Source organism: Acinonyx jubatus, chromosome A1 (genome assembly GCF_027475565.1).
Source record: "Acinonyx jubatus isolate Ajub_Pintada_27869175 chromosome A1, VMU_Ajub_asm_v1.0, whole genome shotgun sequence".
In the NCBI taxonomy this organism is placed as follows: Eukaryota; Metazoa; Chordata; class Mammalia; order Carnivora; family Felidae; genus Acinonyx; species Acinonyx jubatus.
In genome coordinates, this window is record NC_069380.1 from 66,356,052 (window position 1) to 66,374,872 (window position 18,821).

At 38.3% G+C, this 18,821-nt stretch overlaps 1 protein-coding gene across 1 annotated transcript in view; it reads left to right on the forward strand.

Moving 5' to 3' along the window:
* The window catches only part of DNAJC3 (DnaJ heat shock protein family (Hsp40) member C3), an 89,695-nt gene that overhangs the window by 16,374 nt on the left and 54,500 nt on the right, over positions 1 to 18,821 (forward strand). Inside the window, exons 2-4 of the mRNA XM_027065108.2 lie at positions 2,009 to 2,119; positions 12,502 to 12,626; positions 14,779 to 14,853. Coding sequence (XP_026920909.2) covers positions 2,009 to 2,119; positions 12,502 to 12,626; positions 14,779 to 14,853 — 311 coding nt within the window. The remainder of the gene's footprint in view (positions 1 to 2,008; positions 2,120 to 12,501; positions 12,627 to 14,778; positions 14,854 to 18,821) is intronic.

The following is an 18,821-nucleotide window of genomic DNA, read 5'->3' on the forward strand; positions in this document are numbered from 1 at the left end:
GCAGAAAGAGACTTGAGCTGAGGGCTCGGGCTGAGCTGCTTCTTTCTTTATCTCTGAAAGTGCTCTAATGCACTCAGAAGAATCCCCCCGAACCACAGTCCTTACCTTCATCACTACTATTATTGGGGTCAAGTGCAACAACAGTCTCGGTTTTCTAGTTAGCATGGGATTACTGTCAACCACAAATGGTATCTTGATTAATTATGATTCTAATACCTGCTATGGATTACTGACATCTTATTTCTCATTGACAATGAGCTCATCACTACATTCAAGCTCAAGGATATGACCAAACTTGTCCTTAAATCCTGTCTTTGTGGGTCTGCTAGGACCATTCCCCAGTGCCAACTGTATATAAGTCTGGATCCATTCAGGAGACAGAGACCACAGAGTAATTTAAAAGAGGGAAGTTTAATATAAAGAATTTTTATGCTATGATAGGAGAATAACTATAAAGATGTAAAGGGAGCTCTAAAGGATACTCTGGGGCTAACAGATGGTCCCCAAAGAAGGGCCAACTTAGAGGGGTGAACTACTAAAGTCTTGGGTTTAAGATCTTATTAGAGAAGGTAGAGGTACAACCTTAAGTTGCTGGTAGAAAAGTTTGCTGAGTTGCTGAGATTAGAGCTGGTCCACGTAGCTGGGCAAGCAGGAAATAACCCTCTTAAGTGTAGTTGAACCCGGGTTGGTTGGCCTGTGTGTGTGTGAGGGGGAGTCAGGGTGCTGTGTGTGGGCATAAAACCTGGACTTCATGGTGTCCTCATTGGGAGGTAGTGCCTGGTCAAGGCTACCAGGTTGCTGAGGGACTGGACCCAGGGGCATATGGCTAGGACTGGGAGCCACTGGGTGTCCTCCCCATAGGTACCGTGCAGTAGGAACCAGAACAAAATAAAGATAGCAACAAGACCCTGAAGGTGTCTTTCCTGCAGTGCCCCTTCCGTACCTTTTACTTGACAGAGTGTAATATTGTACTCAGTATAAAGAAGAAATGCTTAAAAACTCCAGTCCATTTTTAAAGCCAGGTACTGCAAGATGAATTCAGAGGAGAGAGGTAGCACATTGATAACTGGCCTAGTCAGTCAGAGGAGGTTATTTTACTCACAGTTCCTCACGAGCTCCCCATTTTACCCAGAGTGAAACCAAAGCTGTACATGGCCCTCTGCTTCTTGACCTCATCTTCTAGTACTGTTTTCCTTGTTGGCTCTGGGGTAGCCATCCTGGTCTCCCTGCTGTTTCTGAAACATAAGCTGGCATTCTCCTGACTTAGGGCCCTTGCACTAACTGGTTCCTCTTAGAAAGTTCTTTTTCTACATATCTGCCTGGTGAGTTCCTTCCTTTCCTTTGTCTTTGCTCAGATGTCAGCTTCTCCATGAGGCCCGCCCTTGACCATGTTCTTTAATACTGGAAGCACCAGCACTTCTGGTGCCCTCATGTGGCTTGACTTTTTCCGTGGTACTTCTCACCTGACATACTGTGTAGTGTATGTATTTCTCGTGTCTGCCTTCTCCCTTCATAATGTCAGGTGCCGTGAGTGGCAGAGGTGTGTGTGTGTGTGTGTGTGTGTGTGTGTGTGTGTGTGTGTGTGTGTTTTGCTCACTTATCCCAAATACCTAGAATAGTGCCTAATGCATTGTAGATGCTTAATTAGTACTTGAATATTAGAGTGGACTTGGTGATAATACCCATTAAAATGAGATTCTAGTTTAACAAAGGAATTCTGACTTTGTTGTTCGATGTATTTTTACTACTGGGTTATGCAGTTTCCCTTATATTTTGGAGACAGTTACATTCTTTTGATATGACCAGGGTGTATTTTTGGGTGGCTTATATGCTTTAAATGAAGCACTGTGCTTTATTAAGTTACCTTTTCTATAGCTAAAGCTATGTCTTTGGCTTCTGTGACTCTTATCTGGGCAAATGCTTGAGGGAGATAACTGTATTTTTAACATTTTATTCAGAATTGAATCTTGGTCATGGAGAGTTAACTGATTTTTGTTGTTGTTTTTAGGTGCTGAATGTGGAGTAAATGCAGATGTTGAGAAACATCTTGAATTGGGCAAGAAATTACTTGCAGCTGGACAACTAGCTGATGCTTTATCTCAGTTTCATGCTGCAGTAGGTTTGTATCTTGGAACCAAAACCCTCAGTGGCCATCCTAGTTATTTCTAGTTAATAGCATTTGGATAACATTTAAAATAAACATTATTTAATGTTGAAAGAAAACATTTAAAAATATTTGCAGGATTTTGGGTGAAATAGATTAATAAAATAAATACACAACACTTAAATGCATATGTATCTAACACAAGAGAATTTTCCAGATAACTACATTTTCTACTGTAAGTATCAAGAATAAGTCAAGATAATTTTTTTTTTTAAGATTTTTTTTTTTAACCTTTATTTGTTTTTGAGAGAGACAGAGCGAGAGCAGGGGACGGGCAGAGAGAGAGAGGGAGACACAAAATCTGAAGCTGGCTCCAGGCTGTCAGCACAGAGCCCGATGCGGGGTTCGAACCCACAGACTGTGAGATCATGACCTGAGCTGAAGTCGGACGCCCAACTGATAGAGCCACCCAGGCGCCCCAAGTCAAGATAATTTTGACAGAAAGCTTTTCTCACTGTATTATATAGTTTTTTACCCCCCCTAAAAGATTTCACTAAAGACGGTTTAATTTTCTTGATGACTTGAGATCAGAAGTATAGTTCTTTTACTTTGAGGCCCTTGGGGGTTCCTGCAGTCCGTTGCCTCTTCTGTGTTGGTCAAACTTCCTCACTCCCTTAGGCTGGACATCCTGTTGCTCACTTATGTTTGTCTATAGTTTCTACTCTCTGCAGCTTTTAATCTATTGGGACTGAGAGAAACGAGATGGCCACAATAAATAGGTTCTAAGTGAGGGCTTAAAGGATTTTCTATATGCTTTTGTGCAGGACTTTCTGACACTGACTTTTTGGAATCCTCTCTTAAATTATACATTCTCACCTTTATTTGGGATGGTTAAGAGTGACAAGTTAACCTGTAGGGTAATGAGGTGGGTTTTTTTGTTTATTTTTTTCTATGTTTTTGATAAGATAAAGTTCTCACCAGAAGAATGATCATCCCACTCCTGTAATTTACTTTGTAAACAGAACATAATTAGATTTTGGTTTGGCAGTATTTTTCTTAATGCTTTTTTGTAAACTCACACTTTTATTACTGGTATTATTAACCCTCTGGAATAACAGGAAACCAAGGTTTTTAATCTTGGCTTTGCCACTTGATAATCCTATGATTATTGGTTAAGTTATGTAAGTAAATATAGACTTAAACAAGTTACCTGAATATTCCTAGCAGTTTTCACTGTGCCACCTAAAAGGATTTTTTGTGAAGATTGGTGAGAATAATGTATATAAAGATTTTTTTTTGAAAATAGGGTACAATCACACATGTAGGACCTGTAGAAATACAGTTTTTATATCTCTGAAAATTAAGACTTTTAAAAAACAGACTTGATATGTTAATAGAATTTTCTTAACTATGTGAAATTTCTGTTAGGTAGGTTTTTTCATTTTAGCAATTAGCTCACCTTGGGAGGTGGTAGGTAATTGGCACAGCAATTTGTACCAGTTAATTTTCACTGGAGACCATATACTAAATGACCATATCATTACTGAGTCCACACTGTTCTGGTGGTTTGAGCTCTGCTGCAGCGTGGTAATTAAAAAAATTTCAATTATTGTCTTAGATAAAGCACGTCTTAAAAAATATTGATTCTTCCCTAGTACTGCAAGAATATTTGCAGAAACTTACACCTCCTACCTATTTTCTACTTTATTATTTGCTTTTTTAAATCTCCCTTTTAGCAGAAACGTTAAGGCCATGGCATATTGTTACAGTCGTTTAAAATGACTTCTTGCTTTTCTTTAGCTTCACTGCTGTACTTGAACTCTTGAGATGGTTCTTCCCCAAAATACCCAATAAAATATTATATTCATTGTCAGATGTCAGTTAGTAAAGCTAAGAACTGATAATTTATTTGTGAAATTCGGCGAAGGGAGAAAGTGAAGCAGTGCTAGTGCATTCAGAGTTCAGAGAGCTGTAGAGCTATGTGCCCTTTTGTTCGTCATGATTTGGCGACTTACAACAATTCTCAGAATGTTCACACGTCTTAATTTCTCAGAAAGACCTGTGTAGTTTGGGACATTCATCATCTTAGTTTGTGTCAAACACAGATTATAGCCAACTGTAGGAAACAAAGATTAAATTGTATATGATGGCAGTATACAGGAGATGGTGAGGGGGGTGGTGGTGTCATGGCCTACTGACCCTCCTATTAAAAGTGTGTTTATCAGAAAAGAACATTAAATCCTCTGTTTCAGTTGTCTGGTTTACCAGACCTCACATTTAGCATGGCCACACTGGCTGCTTCGGGTAGCCCAGTGAGTTAGGGAGAGCATCTCACCAACAGTGAATTTGTCTGGGTCTCCTGACTTGTAGACTAACAAGTTGTGTGCTTGTTGCTGTAGGCGGTAGAGCTGGGCTGCTGTAAAATATATGCCAATCTTCTGTGGTGAAATATCACCCATGGTTTAATACATTGCTTTAAACTGACTGTGTAAAAGAGTTTATTAAATGTTTATTCATTTGTTATACTTCCCAGCTTCTAAATTGTGTGATGTACTTTATTTAACTTCTGTGATTAGAAATTGATGTGAAAGTTTGTAACAGAATTTGGCTGGCAGCATTGTAAATATCAATGGATCATTTCTTATTATAATGCTGTAGTTGACATTATTTATGGTTGTGGCACCCTTCCATTTTCATTCTTGAAAAATTACTAGGTGCATTTTGAAAATTACTTGGGCTTGGTATGTTTTATGATTACATTTTTAACACAATAAAAGGTTTATGTATTAAAATTCAGTAGTGTCACATTGTTCCTACAGAGTGGTACGGGTCTATCAATGATATGAAGTTTTTTTGTATCTGGCATATGAATATTTTTTGGCAGGAGTTTTAAGATTTAAGATGGGGAAATATTCTTGATCTGTCGGAAACTGTGATTTAAGGAAGGATGTTGATTATCACTTTCCAATTAGTCTTCTAAAACAGTTGCATCCATTTCAATGTTATGAAGTAGTCAGACACAAGTATTGTTTAGAGATATATCATTAGAGAAAACTGCAGTGCAATGTGAAAATGACCTGACTCTCATTCCCGCTGCATGGTCTTAAGGAAATAATGAATTCTAGGGTCTGAAATCACTTTTTTGATAGACCTAACAGAATGTCTGAGCTATATCGGGCAGGAATGCCTGTCTAATGTGGTGGATTAAATGGTAGGCATGTCTGAAATGATAGTTTTCTCTATTTGCTTGGTAAGAAAATCAGTATCACGTTTATAGTTTTGCTAAATCAGAAAACAAAATCTATGCCTACATTTGTTTGTCACAAACGTATCATGGTGCTTTCTCATCACATTTGGACCTCATTTGTGAAATGGGGATGGGCATTTACTATTCACATTTAGACAGAAGGAAAGAAAGTACCTTAGTGACTTTTTAAACATCATGTTCTAATGCAAAAGATTGTGAACTTCTTAAGGATAGGTAGAATCTCATTGTTGTTATTACCATTGTTATTATTTTTACTGAAGTATAATTAGTATACAATGTTAGTTTCAGGTGGATGGACAACATAGTGATTGACAATTCTACACATGATTCAGTGCTCACCACAATAAGTGTAGTCATGTCATCATACAACATTATTATAGTATTATTGAGTATATTCCCCTACTGTGTGTTTCATCTCTTTTTTATAAAATAAATAATTCTTTTTATCTATTTTACCCATCTCTCTACCCCACCCCATCCAGTAGTCATCAGTTTGCTCTCTATATTTGAGAGTCTGTTGTTTGTTTGCTTATGCTGTTTTTTTAGATTCTACATATAAGTGAAATCGTATGGAGAGTGCCTAGCTGGCTCAGTTGGTAGAGCATGTGACTCTTGATCTTGGGGTTCTGAGTTCAAGCCCCATGTTGAGTGTAGAGGTTTATTAAAACTAAAACCTTTAAAAATAAAATAAATGAAATCGTATGGTATTTATCTTTTCCTGATTTATTTCAGTTAGCATAAAGCATAATACCTTTTAGGTCCATCCATGATGTTGCAAATGGCAAGATTTAATTCTTTTTTTTATGGCTGAGTAATATTCCTCTGTGTGTGTGTGTGTGTGTGTGTGTGTGTGTGTGTGTGTATGTGTGTGTGTGAGAGAGAGAGAGAGACACACACACACACACACATCTTAAAGATAGGTAGTATCCTATTTTGCCATTATTATTTTAATCTCTGGTAGGTGCTCAGTAAAAGTTTAAATGAAGGGATAGAGTTGGGTTAGCTGGGAGCAAGAATAACATTTTTCTGTATTTAGACAAGTGTGGTCTTTCTGTTTTCCACTACCACTGTTTATAACATCATTTGTAATTGGCTTTCTGATGTATTTTCTTCATTAGTTGTATTTTATTACAGCTTATCTTTTCATACTTGAATAGTAGTTTGAAGATTAGACCTTAAATCCATCTCTCATGTTCAAGTTTCTAATAAGCGAGTATAACAATTTGAATGGCATGTTTTCACATGAAATCTAGTATTTCTATAGGTAGGCTTGCAAGTATTTTAAATAATGAACTGTAGGGGCGCCTGGGTGGCTCAGTTGGTTGGGCATCCGACTTCAGCTCAGGTCACGATCTCGCGGTCTGTGAGTTCGAGCCCCGCGTCAGGCTCTGGGCTGATGGCTCGGAGCCTGGAGCCTGCTTCCGATTCTGTGTCTCCCTCTCTCTCTGCCCCTCCCCTGTTCATGCTCTGTCTCTCTCTCTGTCTCAAAAATAAATAAACGTTAAAATAAAAATTAAAAAAAAAATAATGAACTGTATTGTGTATTGAATGGATAACAGGATAAGTGATTATTTTCAAGGTTGTCAGATGTTGTTTTATGAGAAATTAAGCATGAATTTTTAAACCGATCCTTGTTCAGTTGCTACTTCATGCACAATGATACAGGAATGGACACTAGTTCTAGGAACTGTTCGTATTTTAAGATGAAGATCTAGGGAAAACTATTTTGTTTTGCCATTCACGTGACCTCATACGACTAAGAACATTGATTTGAAGGCAAGGGAAATAAAAGGACAAATTAACTATTGGGACCTCATCAAGATAAAAAGCTTCTTCACTGCAAAGGAAACAATCAACAAAACTAAAAGGCGACTGACAGAATAGAAGAAGATATTTGCAAATGACATATCAGATAAAGGATTAGTATCCAAAAACTATAAAGAACTTACCAAACTCAACACCCAAAAAACAAATAATCTAGTAAGAAATGGGCAGAAGACATGAATAGACACTTCTCTAAAGAAGACATCCAGATGGCCAACAGGCACATGAAAAGATGCTCAACGTCACTCCTCATCAGGGAAATACAAATCAAAACCACACTGAGATACCACCTCACACCAGTCAGAGTGGCTAAAATTAACAACTCAGTAAACAACAGATGCTGGCGAGGATGTGAAGAAATGGGAACCCTCTTGCACTGTTGGTGGGAATGCAAACTGGTACAGCCCTTCTGGAAAACAGTGTGGAGGTTCCTTAAAAAATTAAAAATAGAACTACCCTACGACCCAGCAATAGCACTACTAGGAATTTATCCAAAGGATACAGGAGTGCTGATTCATAGGGGCACATGTACCCTAATGTTTATAGCAGCGCTTTCAACAATAGCCAAATTATAGAAAGAGCCCAAATGTCCATTAACTGATGAATGGACAAAGAAGATGTGGTTTATATATACAATGAAATACTATTTGGCAATGAGAAAGAATGAAATCCTGCCATTTGTAACAACGTGGATGGAATTGGAGGGTATCATGATGAGTGAAATAAGTCAGAGACAGATCTCATGTTTTCACTCTATGTGGAACTTGAGAAACTTAACAAAAGACCATGGGGGGAAGGGAAGGGGAAAAAATAGTTTCAAACAGAGAGAGGCAAACCATAAGAGACTCTTAAATGCAGGGAACAAACAGAGGGTTGACGAGAGGGGCAGCGGAGAGGGGAAAATGGGTGATGGGCTTTGCGGATGGGCTTGTTGGGATGTGCACTGGGTGTTTTATGTAAGCGATGGATCACAGGAATCTATACCTGAAACCAAGAGCACACTGTATGCACTGTATGTTAGCTAACTTGACAATAAATTATATTAAGAAACAAAACAAGGTGTTCACTGAAAACATGAAAAAAAAAGAAAAAAAATAAAGAGCACATTTATTTATTTATTTTGAGAGAGAGAGAGCAAGTGAAGGAGGGGCAGAGAGAGAAAATCCCAGGAGGGGCAGTGGGAGGTGGGGGGAGGAAAGAGAGAGAGAGAGAAGCGGGGGCTCTCCTGAAGCAGGGTTCGTGCTCACCTGAAGCAGGGCTCGGCCAGTGTGAGACTCAAACTCATGAACTGTGAGATCATGACCTGAGCCTGAGTCAGATACTTAATGACTGAGCCACCCACGCACTCAGAACATTGATTCTTGATTCATATGTTGAGCCATTGTCATTTGATTACTCAATTTTGTAGGTTCATTGTTATAAAATGGGTCTCTAATCTGATTTCATACCTTAAAAATACCTAAAAACTGAAGAATAAAGTAAATGAAAGTGCTCCAGATTATTGTATATAAACATTTTTTAATACATGTGTAATCAAATACTTAAAAGCTGTGTCATATGTAATCCTCATTAGAGGTTTTTCTGCATGGACTGAAATGGTCAGTTTTTCCCCAAATAGAAGTGTAGGTACCTTCTTGATAAGTTGCCCAATGCTAGCATTAAGCATTCTTTTTTTTTTTTCTTGAAAGAACTAGATACAGAGGTCAAAATAACCGACATCTGTTTTTCAACATGCCATTGCTGATTTCATATGGGAGAATGATCTGAATATCTTGGTGAGGCACATCTTTTTAAGAGCCAGGTCTGTTCTCTGGAACCCCTGCGTGGGGTGGCTGGCAGGGAGAAAGGGAACTGGGTGACCAGATGTTTGTTTGCTTTGCCTCCTGGATGGAAAGCACTCCAAATGGAAAGCTTACCCGGACCAGTGAGGTCAGAATCTACAAGCAGCAACTCTTTGAAAAGCAAGAGATGGCAGTGTCTGTCATACCCTCTGTGCCAACTTGGGAGGACTGCAGGGACCAGAGGGCGGGCAATGCAGCAGAGACTTTAGCCCCCTTCCTCTTTTGTCCCCTCTGAGAAAAACCTCTTCTGGGCTGGACAGAGTGTGACAACAAAACATTTGCTCCCTGGGTTTACAGACCTGGTTCTGGAAACAAGACCCATGGGAAGTGGACCATATTCATCCGGAGGCTGGGAAATGTTTCTCTTGGTCTGTGGCAGGGCTGATGTTGGCGTGCTTCCTCCTTGTCCACAACAGGATGGCACTAGGGAAAGCAAACAGAACAGAAGCCCTTCACGTGAAGGGTTTCTTGGGCTTTCTCAATGAGAAGGACCCAGGAATCAAAGCCAGAAGCAAGGGAGGAGCTCCTGGGGTATGGTAGGGCTGAGGAGACCCTGTGGGAAAGCTGGCTAGCTCCAGGGACCCGCTGAGTACTACAGTGTCCTGTGGAAATGAAAGAAAGACCAAAGAAGCCATGTCTGTACTGACTTTAGCCCCTTGCTTGTCCTAGGCAGGTCTCAGTGTTGGCATTTGTTGTGGTGATCAGGAATTTGTTTCCATTTCCTTTTATTTGAATACCTTGGGCCAGGTCATATGGAGACACTCGAGTGAATTCACTCAAGGAGTTTTATTTTCTCTAGACTGAGGTGTGTGTATAAATAATTGATACCCGAGGGAGTGATAAGTGTTATGGGCACAGTAAGAGGTCTACTATATTATAGAATGTTATGGAAATTGAGGGAATGGAAGGTATATATTTCACATGTGTCATCAAATGAGTCATTTGAGCTGTGCCTCAAAGATTGAGTAGGATTTGGACATACGAAGATGATCATGTGTGATGTAAACTCCAGGTCTTAAATCATGTTACTTCTAGTATTTTTTGCTTAGTGTAAATAAGTCATGGAAAACTTAATTTTTTTTAAATTAATGAATATAAAAGCACTCCATGTTTATTATGAAACATTTTGGAATGTGTTTGGTATAAAGAAGAAAATCTGATCTCTCTGCCCAGATAACTACTGTTGACATGTGGTGAATTTCCTTTTACTTTCAGAGGCAGTCACTTAAAAGTGACTGGTATCAAGTCATTGTTCAGGCCAGTTATGCTGCCCAGACTCACATATTTTTAATTTATTGTACATTCTAAATCAAATATAAACTGAACCTAAAAATATTATATATCATTTATGCTCTTAAGTATAGTTACTCTATATCTTACTTTTTCCTCAGGCTAATTATAGCATTTTGTAGGAAATACCCTATATACAGGCGGCTGACTATGCTCTTTTTTTTTCCTGGTCTCCTGAGCAAAATTGATCAGGAAAGAAATTTTCAGTGATGCTTAGCTGGGATGTATGGATTGTTTTTGGTTTTTGTTTCAGATTTGAAGAAAAAATAGTTCTTTAATTGTTAAAATGCCCAGTTTTCATAGCTTTTCAAAAATATGATCCTAATAAAATGGTACAATGAAAAGTATGTTACAAAATTTTACTGTTTTGACCATTTTTAAGTGTATTGGGTTAGTGGCACTAAGCGCATTCACATATTTGTGCAACCTGCATCACCATCCATTTCCAGAGCTTTTTCATCATCCCAAACTGAAACTCTACCCATTAAGCAGTTGTTCCCCATTTTTCTCACTCCCTTTCTCTCCTTGCTTCCTTCGTTTTTGTAATAGCCATCTTAATGGATGGGAAGTGGTTTCTCACTGTGGTTTTGATTTACCTTTCCCTAATGATTAGTGATGGTAAGCATCTTTTCATGTGCTTTTGGCCATTTGTATATCTTCTCTCATATATGGTTTTATAGCTTTACTTTCTCCTCCTGTCCTCTTTTGCTCAGCAGTGGTTCAGGTAGGTTAATGCCATTAACAACTGCTCAAAACCATATTTTGAATGATGACAAACCATCCTGTCATAGATTGCCATTGGTCATGTTTTTCAGATGATGAGACCTTCAGGGGTAGAACTTTCAGAGAGTTTTAGTTGTAAATCTTATAATGATAGAACTGTGCATAAATAAATATTTGTTTAAGACACGTGGCTGGATTTGGTCAAGATATATATCTATATATCTATATCTATATATACACACACATACACACACACACATATGTATTTCAAAATTGCTTTCTAGAAGGACTGTTTGGCAGCACAAGGTTTACTTCCACTGAGTAAAGTAGAATTAGCTAAAAAACCTAATCATCCATCTGTTTTCCTTCTTTCAAATATTGGTAACTTAGTCTTGTCTCATTTCTATTCTCCTCCTTTGTCCTAAGGTTTGTATCCTTATTTCTTCACTGCCATATTAATTGGAATTTGTGAGGGAACAGAGATTGTACATTTAATATGTCAGTTTATAAAATTTTTTTTTTCAACGTTTTTTTATTTATTATTTTTGGGACAGAGAGAGACAGAGCATGAACGGGGGAGGGGCAGAGAGAGAGGGAGACACAGAATCGGAAACAGGCTCCAGGCTCCGAGCCATCAGCCCAGAGCCTGACACGGGGCTCGAACTCACGGACCGTGAGATCGTGACCTGGCTGAAGTCGGATGCTTAACCGACTGCGCCACCCAGGCGCCCCTAATATGTCAGTTTAATTGGAAGTCTATAATTTTCTTAACTCTGAATAAAGCATAGTCACATTCTCAATCAGTATTTTTAAAAAATGTTTTTAATGTTTATTTTGAGAGAGAGAGAGAGAGAGCATGAGTGGGGGAGGGCAGGGAGAAAGGGAGACACAGAATCTAAAGTAGGTTACAGGGTCTAAGCTGTCCACACAGAGCCTGACACAGGGGCTCGAATTCACGATCCATGAGATCATGGCCTGAGCTGAAGTCGGATGCTTAACTGACTGAGCCACCCAGGTGCTCCTCAATCAGTATTTAACTTAAGGAAATTTCAGTAAAGACAAAGACTGAATTGCATACTTATAAAAGTTGTGAGTCGAATATAGTTAATATTTTAGATCAGAGGTTGGCAAACATTTCCTCTAAAGAGCCAGATGATGAATATTTAAGCTTTTCAGCCATCCAGTCTCTGTGCATTTATTTTTATTTTTTGACAACTCTTTAAAAATGTAAAAGATATTCTTGAAGCCTGTGGGTTGGATTTGGCTCAGAGACTACAGTTTGCCAATCCTGTTCTGGATTTATTTGGAGTGATCTTGCTAGTCAACTGGACCCATTATTGATGGAAAGACTCTTAAATGCCTTAAGGGAATTGCAAACTCTAGTATGGTTCAGGTGATTTGTGTTTTTAAGGAAATTACCAAGAGCTAATATTTATTATTTTAATTTTCAGATGGTGACCCAGATAACTATATTGCTTACTATCGGAGAGCTACTGTCTTTTTAGCTATGGGCAAATCAAAAGCAGCACTTCCTGATTTAACTAAGGTGATTGAACTGAAGATGGATTTTACTGCAGTAAGTGCATCTAAACTTCCTTTAAAGAAAACTTAAGGAAATTTGGAAGAGGTAATTTGTTTTTAAAGGTGAGGATCGACCTGTTAGGCATAGCTGGGGAGCATAGGAAGCTGCTGTGGTGTAGTAGACTGGGCCGTAAGAACAATCCAAAGTCCCTGGAATCAAAGATCTGTGTGAAAAAGGAACAGTGGGTAAATTTGGTGAATTTTAGAAGCTTGGCAGTGACATCATCCTTGTGGCTTAGAAAGACCTCTGTTTTTGGGGGAGTGTAGGGCAAGATGTGAGGCTGAGTAACCAGTTGATCAAGAGGCTATTGAATTAACAGGCTGTCAGGTGACTGACAGTAGTTCCAATTAAGGCTGTCATAGGAAAGATAAAGAAAAGGAGATAGGTCACTTACATAGTGGTTTGTAGTAAGGACACAGTTCTGAATTAGATGGCATCCTCCCCTGCAACCAACACACAAGCTTCAGAAATGGAGGAATTTACAGTCTAATGGGATATCCTGATGTTTGGCATTTAGTGTAATGGCTTAAAATAATGGGATAAGTTAGATGGTTTCAAAATTAATTTGGTAGCCCGTTTACTGTTTATATCCTGCCATAATCTAAAAAGGACTTGGGATAACTGATTAGATATGGGTGAATGTTTGGTTTGAAATATTACTATTATTTTAGGACGGAATTGCCAAGTGTCAGACTTTCTTTTAATCTGTTACTTTACCTAGCTAACTGAGCACAACCTTTCACAAAAGTTGAGTAGTTCATTTTCCTAGTATTATTAGTTAGTTAAAGTGGCTTCGTTTTCCTTTTTATGTGTGTTGATGCGCTTAACAGAGGATCAGGGAAATTTTTTGTACTGTCAAAGTAATGTGTTAAGTTTTTTTTTTAATTTTTGTTTTTAATGCTTATTTATTTTTGAGACAGAGAGAGACAGAGTGTGAGTGAGGGAGGGGCAGAGAGAGAGGGAGACACAGAATCCGAAGCAGGTTCCAGGCTCTGGGCTGTCAGCACAGAGCCAGATGTGGGGCTCAAACCCATCGACTGCGAGATCATGACCTGAGCTGAAGTCGGACACTCAACCGACCGAGCCACCCAGGCGCCCCAGTAATGTATCAAGTTTTAGTGGAATGTCAGTGTGGTTTCTGTCTTATGGTCACATTGGTCATCAGAGAGTTGGTATTCTTGGAAGAGATGGGATCATGCACATGAGAAGAGGAATACCAGAGGTGGAGGGGGAAAAATGATGCATGGGAAAAGGGAAGAGGTGTTATTCGGTTGTAGTAGAGTGAATATTTCCAAAGTTAATAAAAACAAAATTATATCTAGAACTTTGATTGGTAAAGTCCCAAATTACACAGCTTTTTTTTTGTGGTGACAAAAGTTATTACGATGGCCAAAAAAAAAAAAAAATATTGAGATAAAATTCACATATCATCAAATTCATCCTTTTTTAAAGTGTATAATTCAGTGGTGTTTTAGTGTATTCACAAGGTTGTGCAGGCATCACCACTGTCTAGTTCCAGAACATTTTTATCACCCCCAAAAGAAATCGAGTACCCATTAGCAGTCCCTCCCCATTTATGCCCTGGACTCTGGCAACCACTTTTCTTTCTGTCTGTGTGGGCTTGCCTATTTGGACATTTCATATAAATGAAATCATTCAGTATTTGTCCTTTTGTGTCTGACTTCTTTCACTTAGCATATTGTTTTCATGGTTCACCCATGTTGTAGCACGTGTCAGTACTTCATTCCTTTTAATGCTGAATAACAATAGCAATATTCCATTGTGTGTGTGTGTGTGTGTGTGTGTGTATGTCACATTTGCTTATTGATTTATTAGTTGATAGGAATTTGGGTGATTTCTACTTTTTAGCTATTGATTTGAACATCCATGTACAAGATTTGTGTGGATACATATTTTCAATTTTGGGGGATATAGCACAAAAAGTATTTTTAAAGAAGCATACTTAATGCTTAAAAATTATACACATTCATTGGTTCCAGGAATTGTTCTCAAGAGTGCCAAGTCAAATGGGCATTGGAAAAATAAATATTTCATTAATAGTTCATTAGTGTATTTGGTTTCATTCTTTGTGTTTAAAGAAAATTTGGTAATGCGTGGTTCTCAGAACGCCCTTTCTTTTTTGTAGGCAAGATTACAGAGAGGTCACTTATTACTCAAACAAGGAAAACTTGATGAAGCAGAAGATGATTTTAAAAAAGTGGTAAGTTCAGCTTGTATTTGGCTTTCTGAAGATGTTGAACTCCTTTATGAAGATGAGTGAACATGTTGGACTTATTTTTTTATATAGTAAGACATTTAGTAATAACTTTGTAGCTAAAAGGGAAAATCATTTGATTTGTATATATAAAAATCACAGTTTCTGTATTAATACATAGTGGCTGACATGAAAGAATCACTTTAAGAGTTGGAAGATAAAGTATATGGAATGAATGTATAATTTTAATTCAGTTTATATAGCTCACATGTTCTGCTTTGTTTTCCGTGAGGATCTAGAGATATCAACTGAACTATTCTAAAACTCCTCTAGATACCCCTGGGAAACACTTCATTTGATTTGAAGGAATAAGGAGACATTCTTAAAAGGGAGTTTTGTAATTTCCTGTATGGCTACTCTACAAAGTGTAGTGTTTTGAATTCATTGAGGGATGTTATAGATTACCTATAATTGAAAAATGATTTGTTGGAGAGACAGCCAAAGTCTTTATGCCCTCATGAAGCTTATTTTAAGACCTGCATTTTTGTTCCATCTGGATTTGTTTCTGAAGTGGTCTAGAAAGGGCATATATACAGTTGACCCTTGAACAAAATGGATTTGAACTGCATGGGTCCACTTTTATGTGGGCTGTATAAGTACTGTTAATGCATTTTCTCTTCCTTATGATATTCTTAATAATGTTTTCTTTTTTCTAGCTTACTTTATTGTAAGAATACAGTATATAATACGTATAACATACAGAGTATGTGTTAATTGACTATGTTATTGTTAAGGCTTCTGGTTAACAGTAGACTACTAGTAGTTTTGGGGGAGTCAGAAGTTTTATGAGGATTTGACTGCGTGGGGTGGGTGGCATCGGTGCCCTAACCCTGTGTTGTTCAAAGGTCAACTGTATAAAACCCCATTGTTCATTATTTGCATTTTTGTAGTTTATAAAAATACTTAGTTACTAGATGATAACCACTATGAAAATAAAACTGAAATTTCTAATATTTTCATAACCTCAGTATTTTATACCCTTAGTATTTCATAACCTCAGTGTTTTCACAGTACTCAGTCATATGCAGAGAAATTAAACATTAGACTTAATTGTATTAAAATCTAATCAGCAGCTGTCTCCTGGTCTCAGTAAAACTGGATGTCCTTATTTAATTTTCCTTACTACTTGGGAAGGTGCTTGAGAACAGGCTGAAGGATAGGTCGTAGGATGTGATGGCATCTGAGTCCCCAGCCTCGTTCTTATACATGGCAAGTGTTGTGAGAAATTTGTTGAATGGATGGATGAATGATAAAACATAAGAATGAGTTTCCTTCTTTTTAACAAATGCCTAAATCTATTATGTAGAATTGTTTCTCAATCACAACATTAGAGTAGCCTTTTGGGAATAACACAATTTAGAAGAAAGCTTTAGCAAAAATTAATCCTTACTGGGCATTGGATATATCCTTCTGGAAAAGTGAGTTCTTTGAATTTTGGGTATGTCTTCAGTTAATGTCTTTTCTGTGATCAATATTAAAACCTCACAGAGGGGTGGCCGAGTGGTTCTGTCAGTTGAACATCCAACTCTTGATTTCAGCTCAGGTCATGATTCCAGGGTTGTGGGATTGAGCCCTGTGTCAGTTTCCACATTGAGCATGGAGCCTGCTTAAGATATTGTCTCTCTCCCTCCCCTTCCCCCTCCTACTCCCCTCCCTCTCCCCCTCTCTCCTCTCTCTCTTCTTTCCTCTCTTTCCTCTCCTCTCCCTCCTCCCATCCCTTTCTCCCTCCCGCCCCCCTCCCTTTGCCCTCCCCTGCATTTGCTCTCTCTCTAAAAAACAAACAAACAAAAAAATCCTCCCAAACCTCACAGAAACAAAAGGGGGACTTTCCACTTTTATTTATTTTTTAAAATTTATTCATTTAACTTCAAGTAAGTTAACATACAGTGTAGTATTGATTTCAGGAGTAGAACCCACTTACATATGACACCCAGTGCTCATCCTAACAAGTGCTCTCCTTAATGCCCGTCATCCTTTTAGCCCATCCCCCTACCCACCTCCCCTCCAGCAGACCTCAGTTTGTTCTCTGTAGTTAAGAGTCTTATGGTTTGCCTCCCTCTCCGTTTTTATCTTATTTTTCCTTCCCTATGTTCATCGGTTGTGTTTCTTAAATTCCATGAGTGAAATCATATATTTGTCTTTCTCTGACTTATTTTTCATAGCATAACACCCTCTAGTTCTATCTACATTGTTGCAAATGGCAAGATTTCATTTCTTTTTGATGACTGAATAATATTCCATTGCATACACCCCCCCCCCCCCCCCCCACACACACACACACCCCACCTCTTCTTTATCCATTCATCAGTCAGTAGCCATTTGGGATCTTTCCATAATTTAGCTATTTTTGATAGTGCTGCTATAAACATTGGGGTGTATGTGCCCCTTTGAATCAGCATTTTTGTATCTTTTGGATAAATACCTAGCAGTCAAATGCTGGGTAATAGGGTAGTTCTATGTTTAATTTTTTGAGGAGTCTCCATTCTGTTTTCCAGAGTGGCTGCATTCCCACCAAGAGTGTAAGAGGGTTCCCCTTTCTCTCTTGCCAACGTCTCTCGTTTCCTGAGTTGTTAATTTGAGCCACTCTGACTGGTGTGAGGTGGTATCTCAGTGCGGTTTTGATTTGTATTTCCCTGATGATGAGTGATGTTGAACATTTGTAACTTCCTGATGAGTGATGTTGAACATCTTTTCATGTGTCTGTTAGCCATCTCGATGTGTCTGTTCCTGTCTTCTGCCCATTACTTCACTGGATTGTTTGTTTTTGGGTGTTGAGTTTGATAAGTTCTTCATAGTTTTTGGATACTAACCCTTTATCTGATATGTCATTTGCAAATATCTTTTCCCATTCTGTTGGTTGCCTTTTAGTTTTGTTGACTGTTTCCTTTGCAGTGCAGAAGGTTTTTATCCTCATGAGGTCCCAGTAGTTCATTTTTGCTTTTGTTTCCCTTGCCTCTGGAGACATGTCAAGCAAGAGGTTACTGTGGCCAAGGTCAAAGAGGTTGCTGCCTGTGTTCTCCTCTAGGATTTTGATGGTTTTCTGACTCACATTTAGGTCTTCCATCCGTTTTGACTTTATTTTTGTGTATGTTACAGGAAAGTGGTCCAAGTTCCTTCTTCTGCATGTCGCTGTGCAGTTTTCCCAGCACCATTTGAAGAGACTATCTTTTCCATTCCATATTCTTTCCTGCTTTGTGGAAGATTAATTGGCCATACATTTGTGGGTCCATATCATATCTAGGTTCTCCATTCTGTTCCAATGATCTTTGCGTCTGTTTTTGTGCCAGTACCATACAGTCTTGATGATTACTGCTTTGGAATACAGCTTGAAGTCCAGGATTGTGATGCTTCCAGCTTTGCTTTTCTTTTTCAACATTACTTTGGCTATTCAGGGTCTTTTCTGGTTCCATACAAATTTTAGGATTATTTGTTCTAGCTCTATGAAGAATGCTATTATTTTTGATGGGGATTTCATTGCACGTGTAGATTGCTTTGTAGTGTCGACATTTTAACAATATTTGTTCTTCAATCCGTGAGCATGGACTGTTTTTCCATTTCTTTGTGTCTTCTTCAGTTTCTTTCATAAGCTTTCTATAGTGTACAGAACTTACTTTTTTGGTTATTAGGTTTATTCCTAGGTATCTTAAGGTTTTTGGGGCAATCGTAAGTAGGATTGTTTTCTTAATTTCTCTTTCTGCAACGAGTTTCATTATGTTGATTTTATATTCTGTGACTTTGTTGAATTCATATATCAATTCTAGCAGTTTTTTGGTGGAGTCTTTTGGGTTTTCCACGTAGAGTATCATGTCATCTGTGAAGAGTGAAAGTTTGACTTCTTCCTTCCTTCCTTGTATGCCTTTTATTTCTTTTCGTTGTCTGATTGCTGAGGCTAGGACTTCCAATACTAAGTTGAA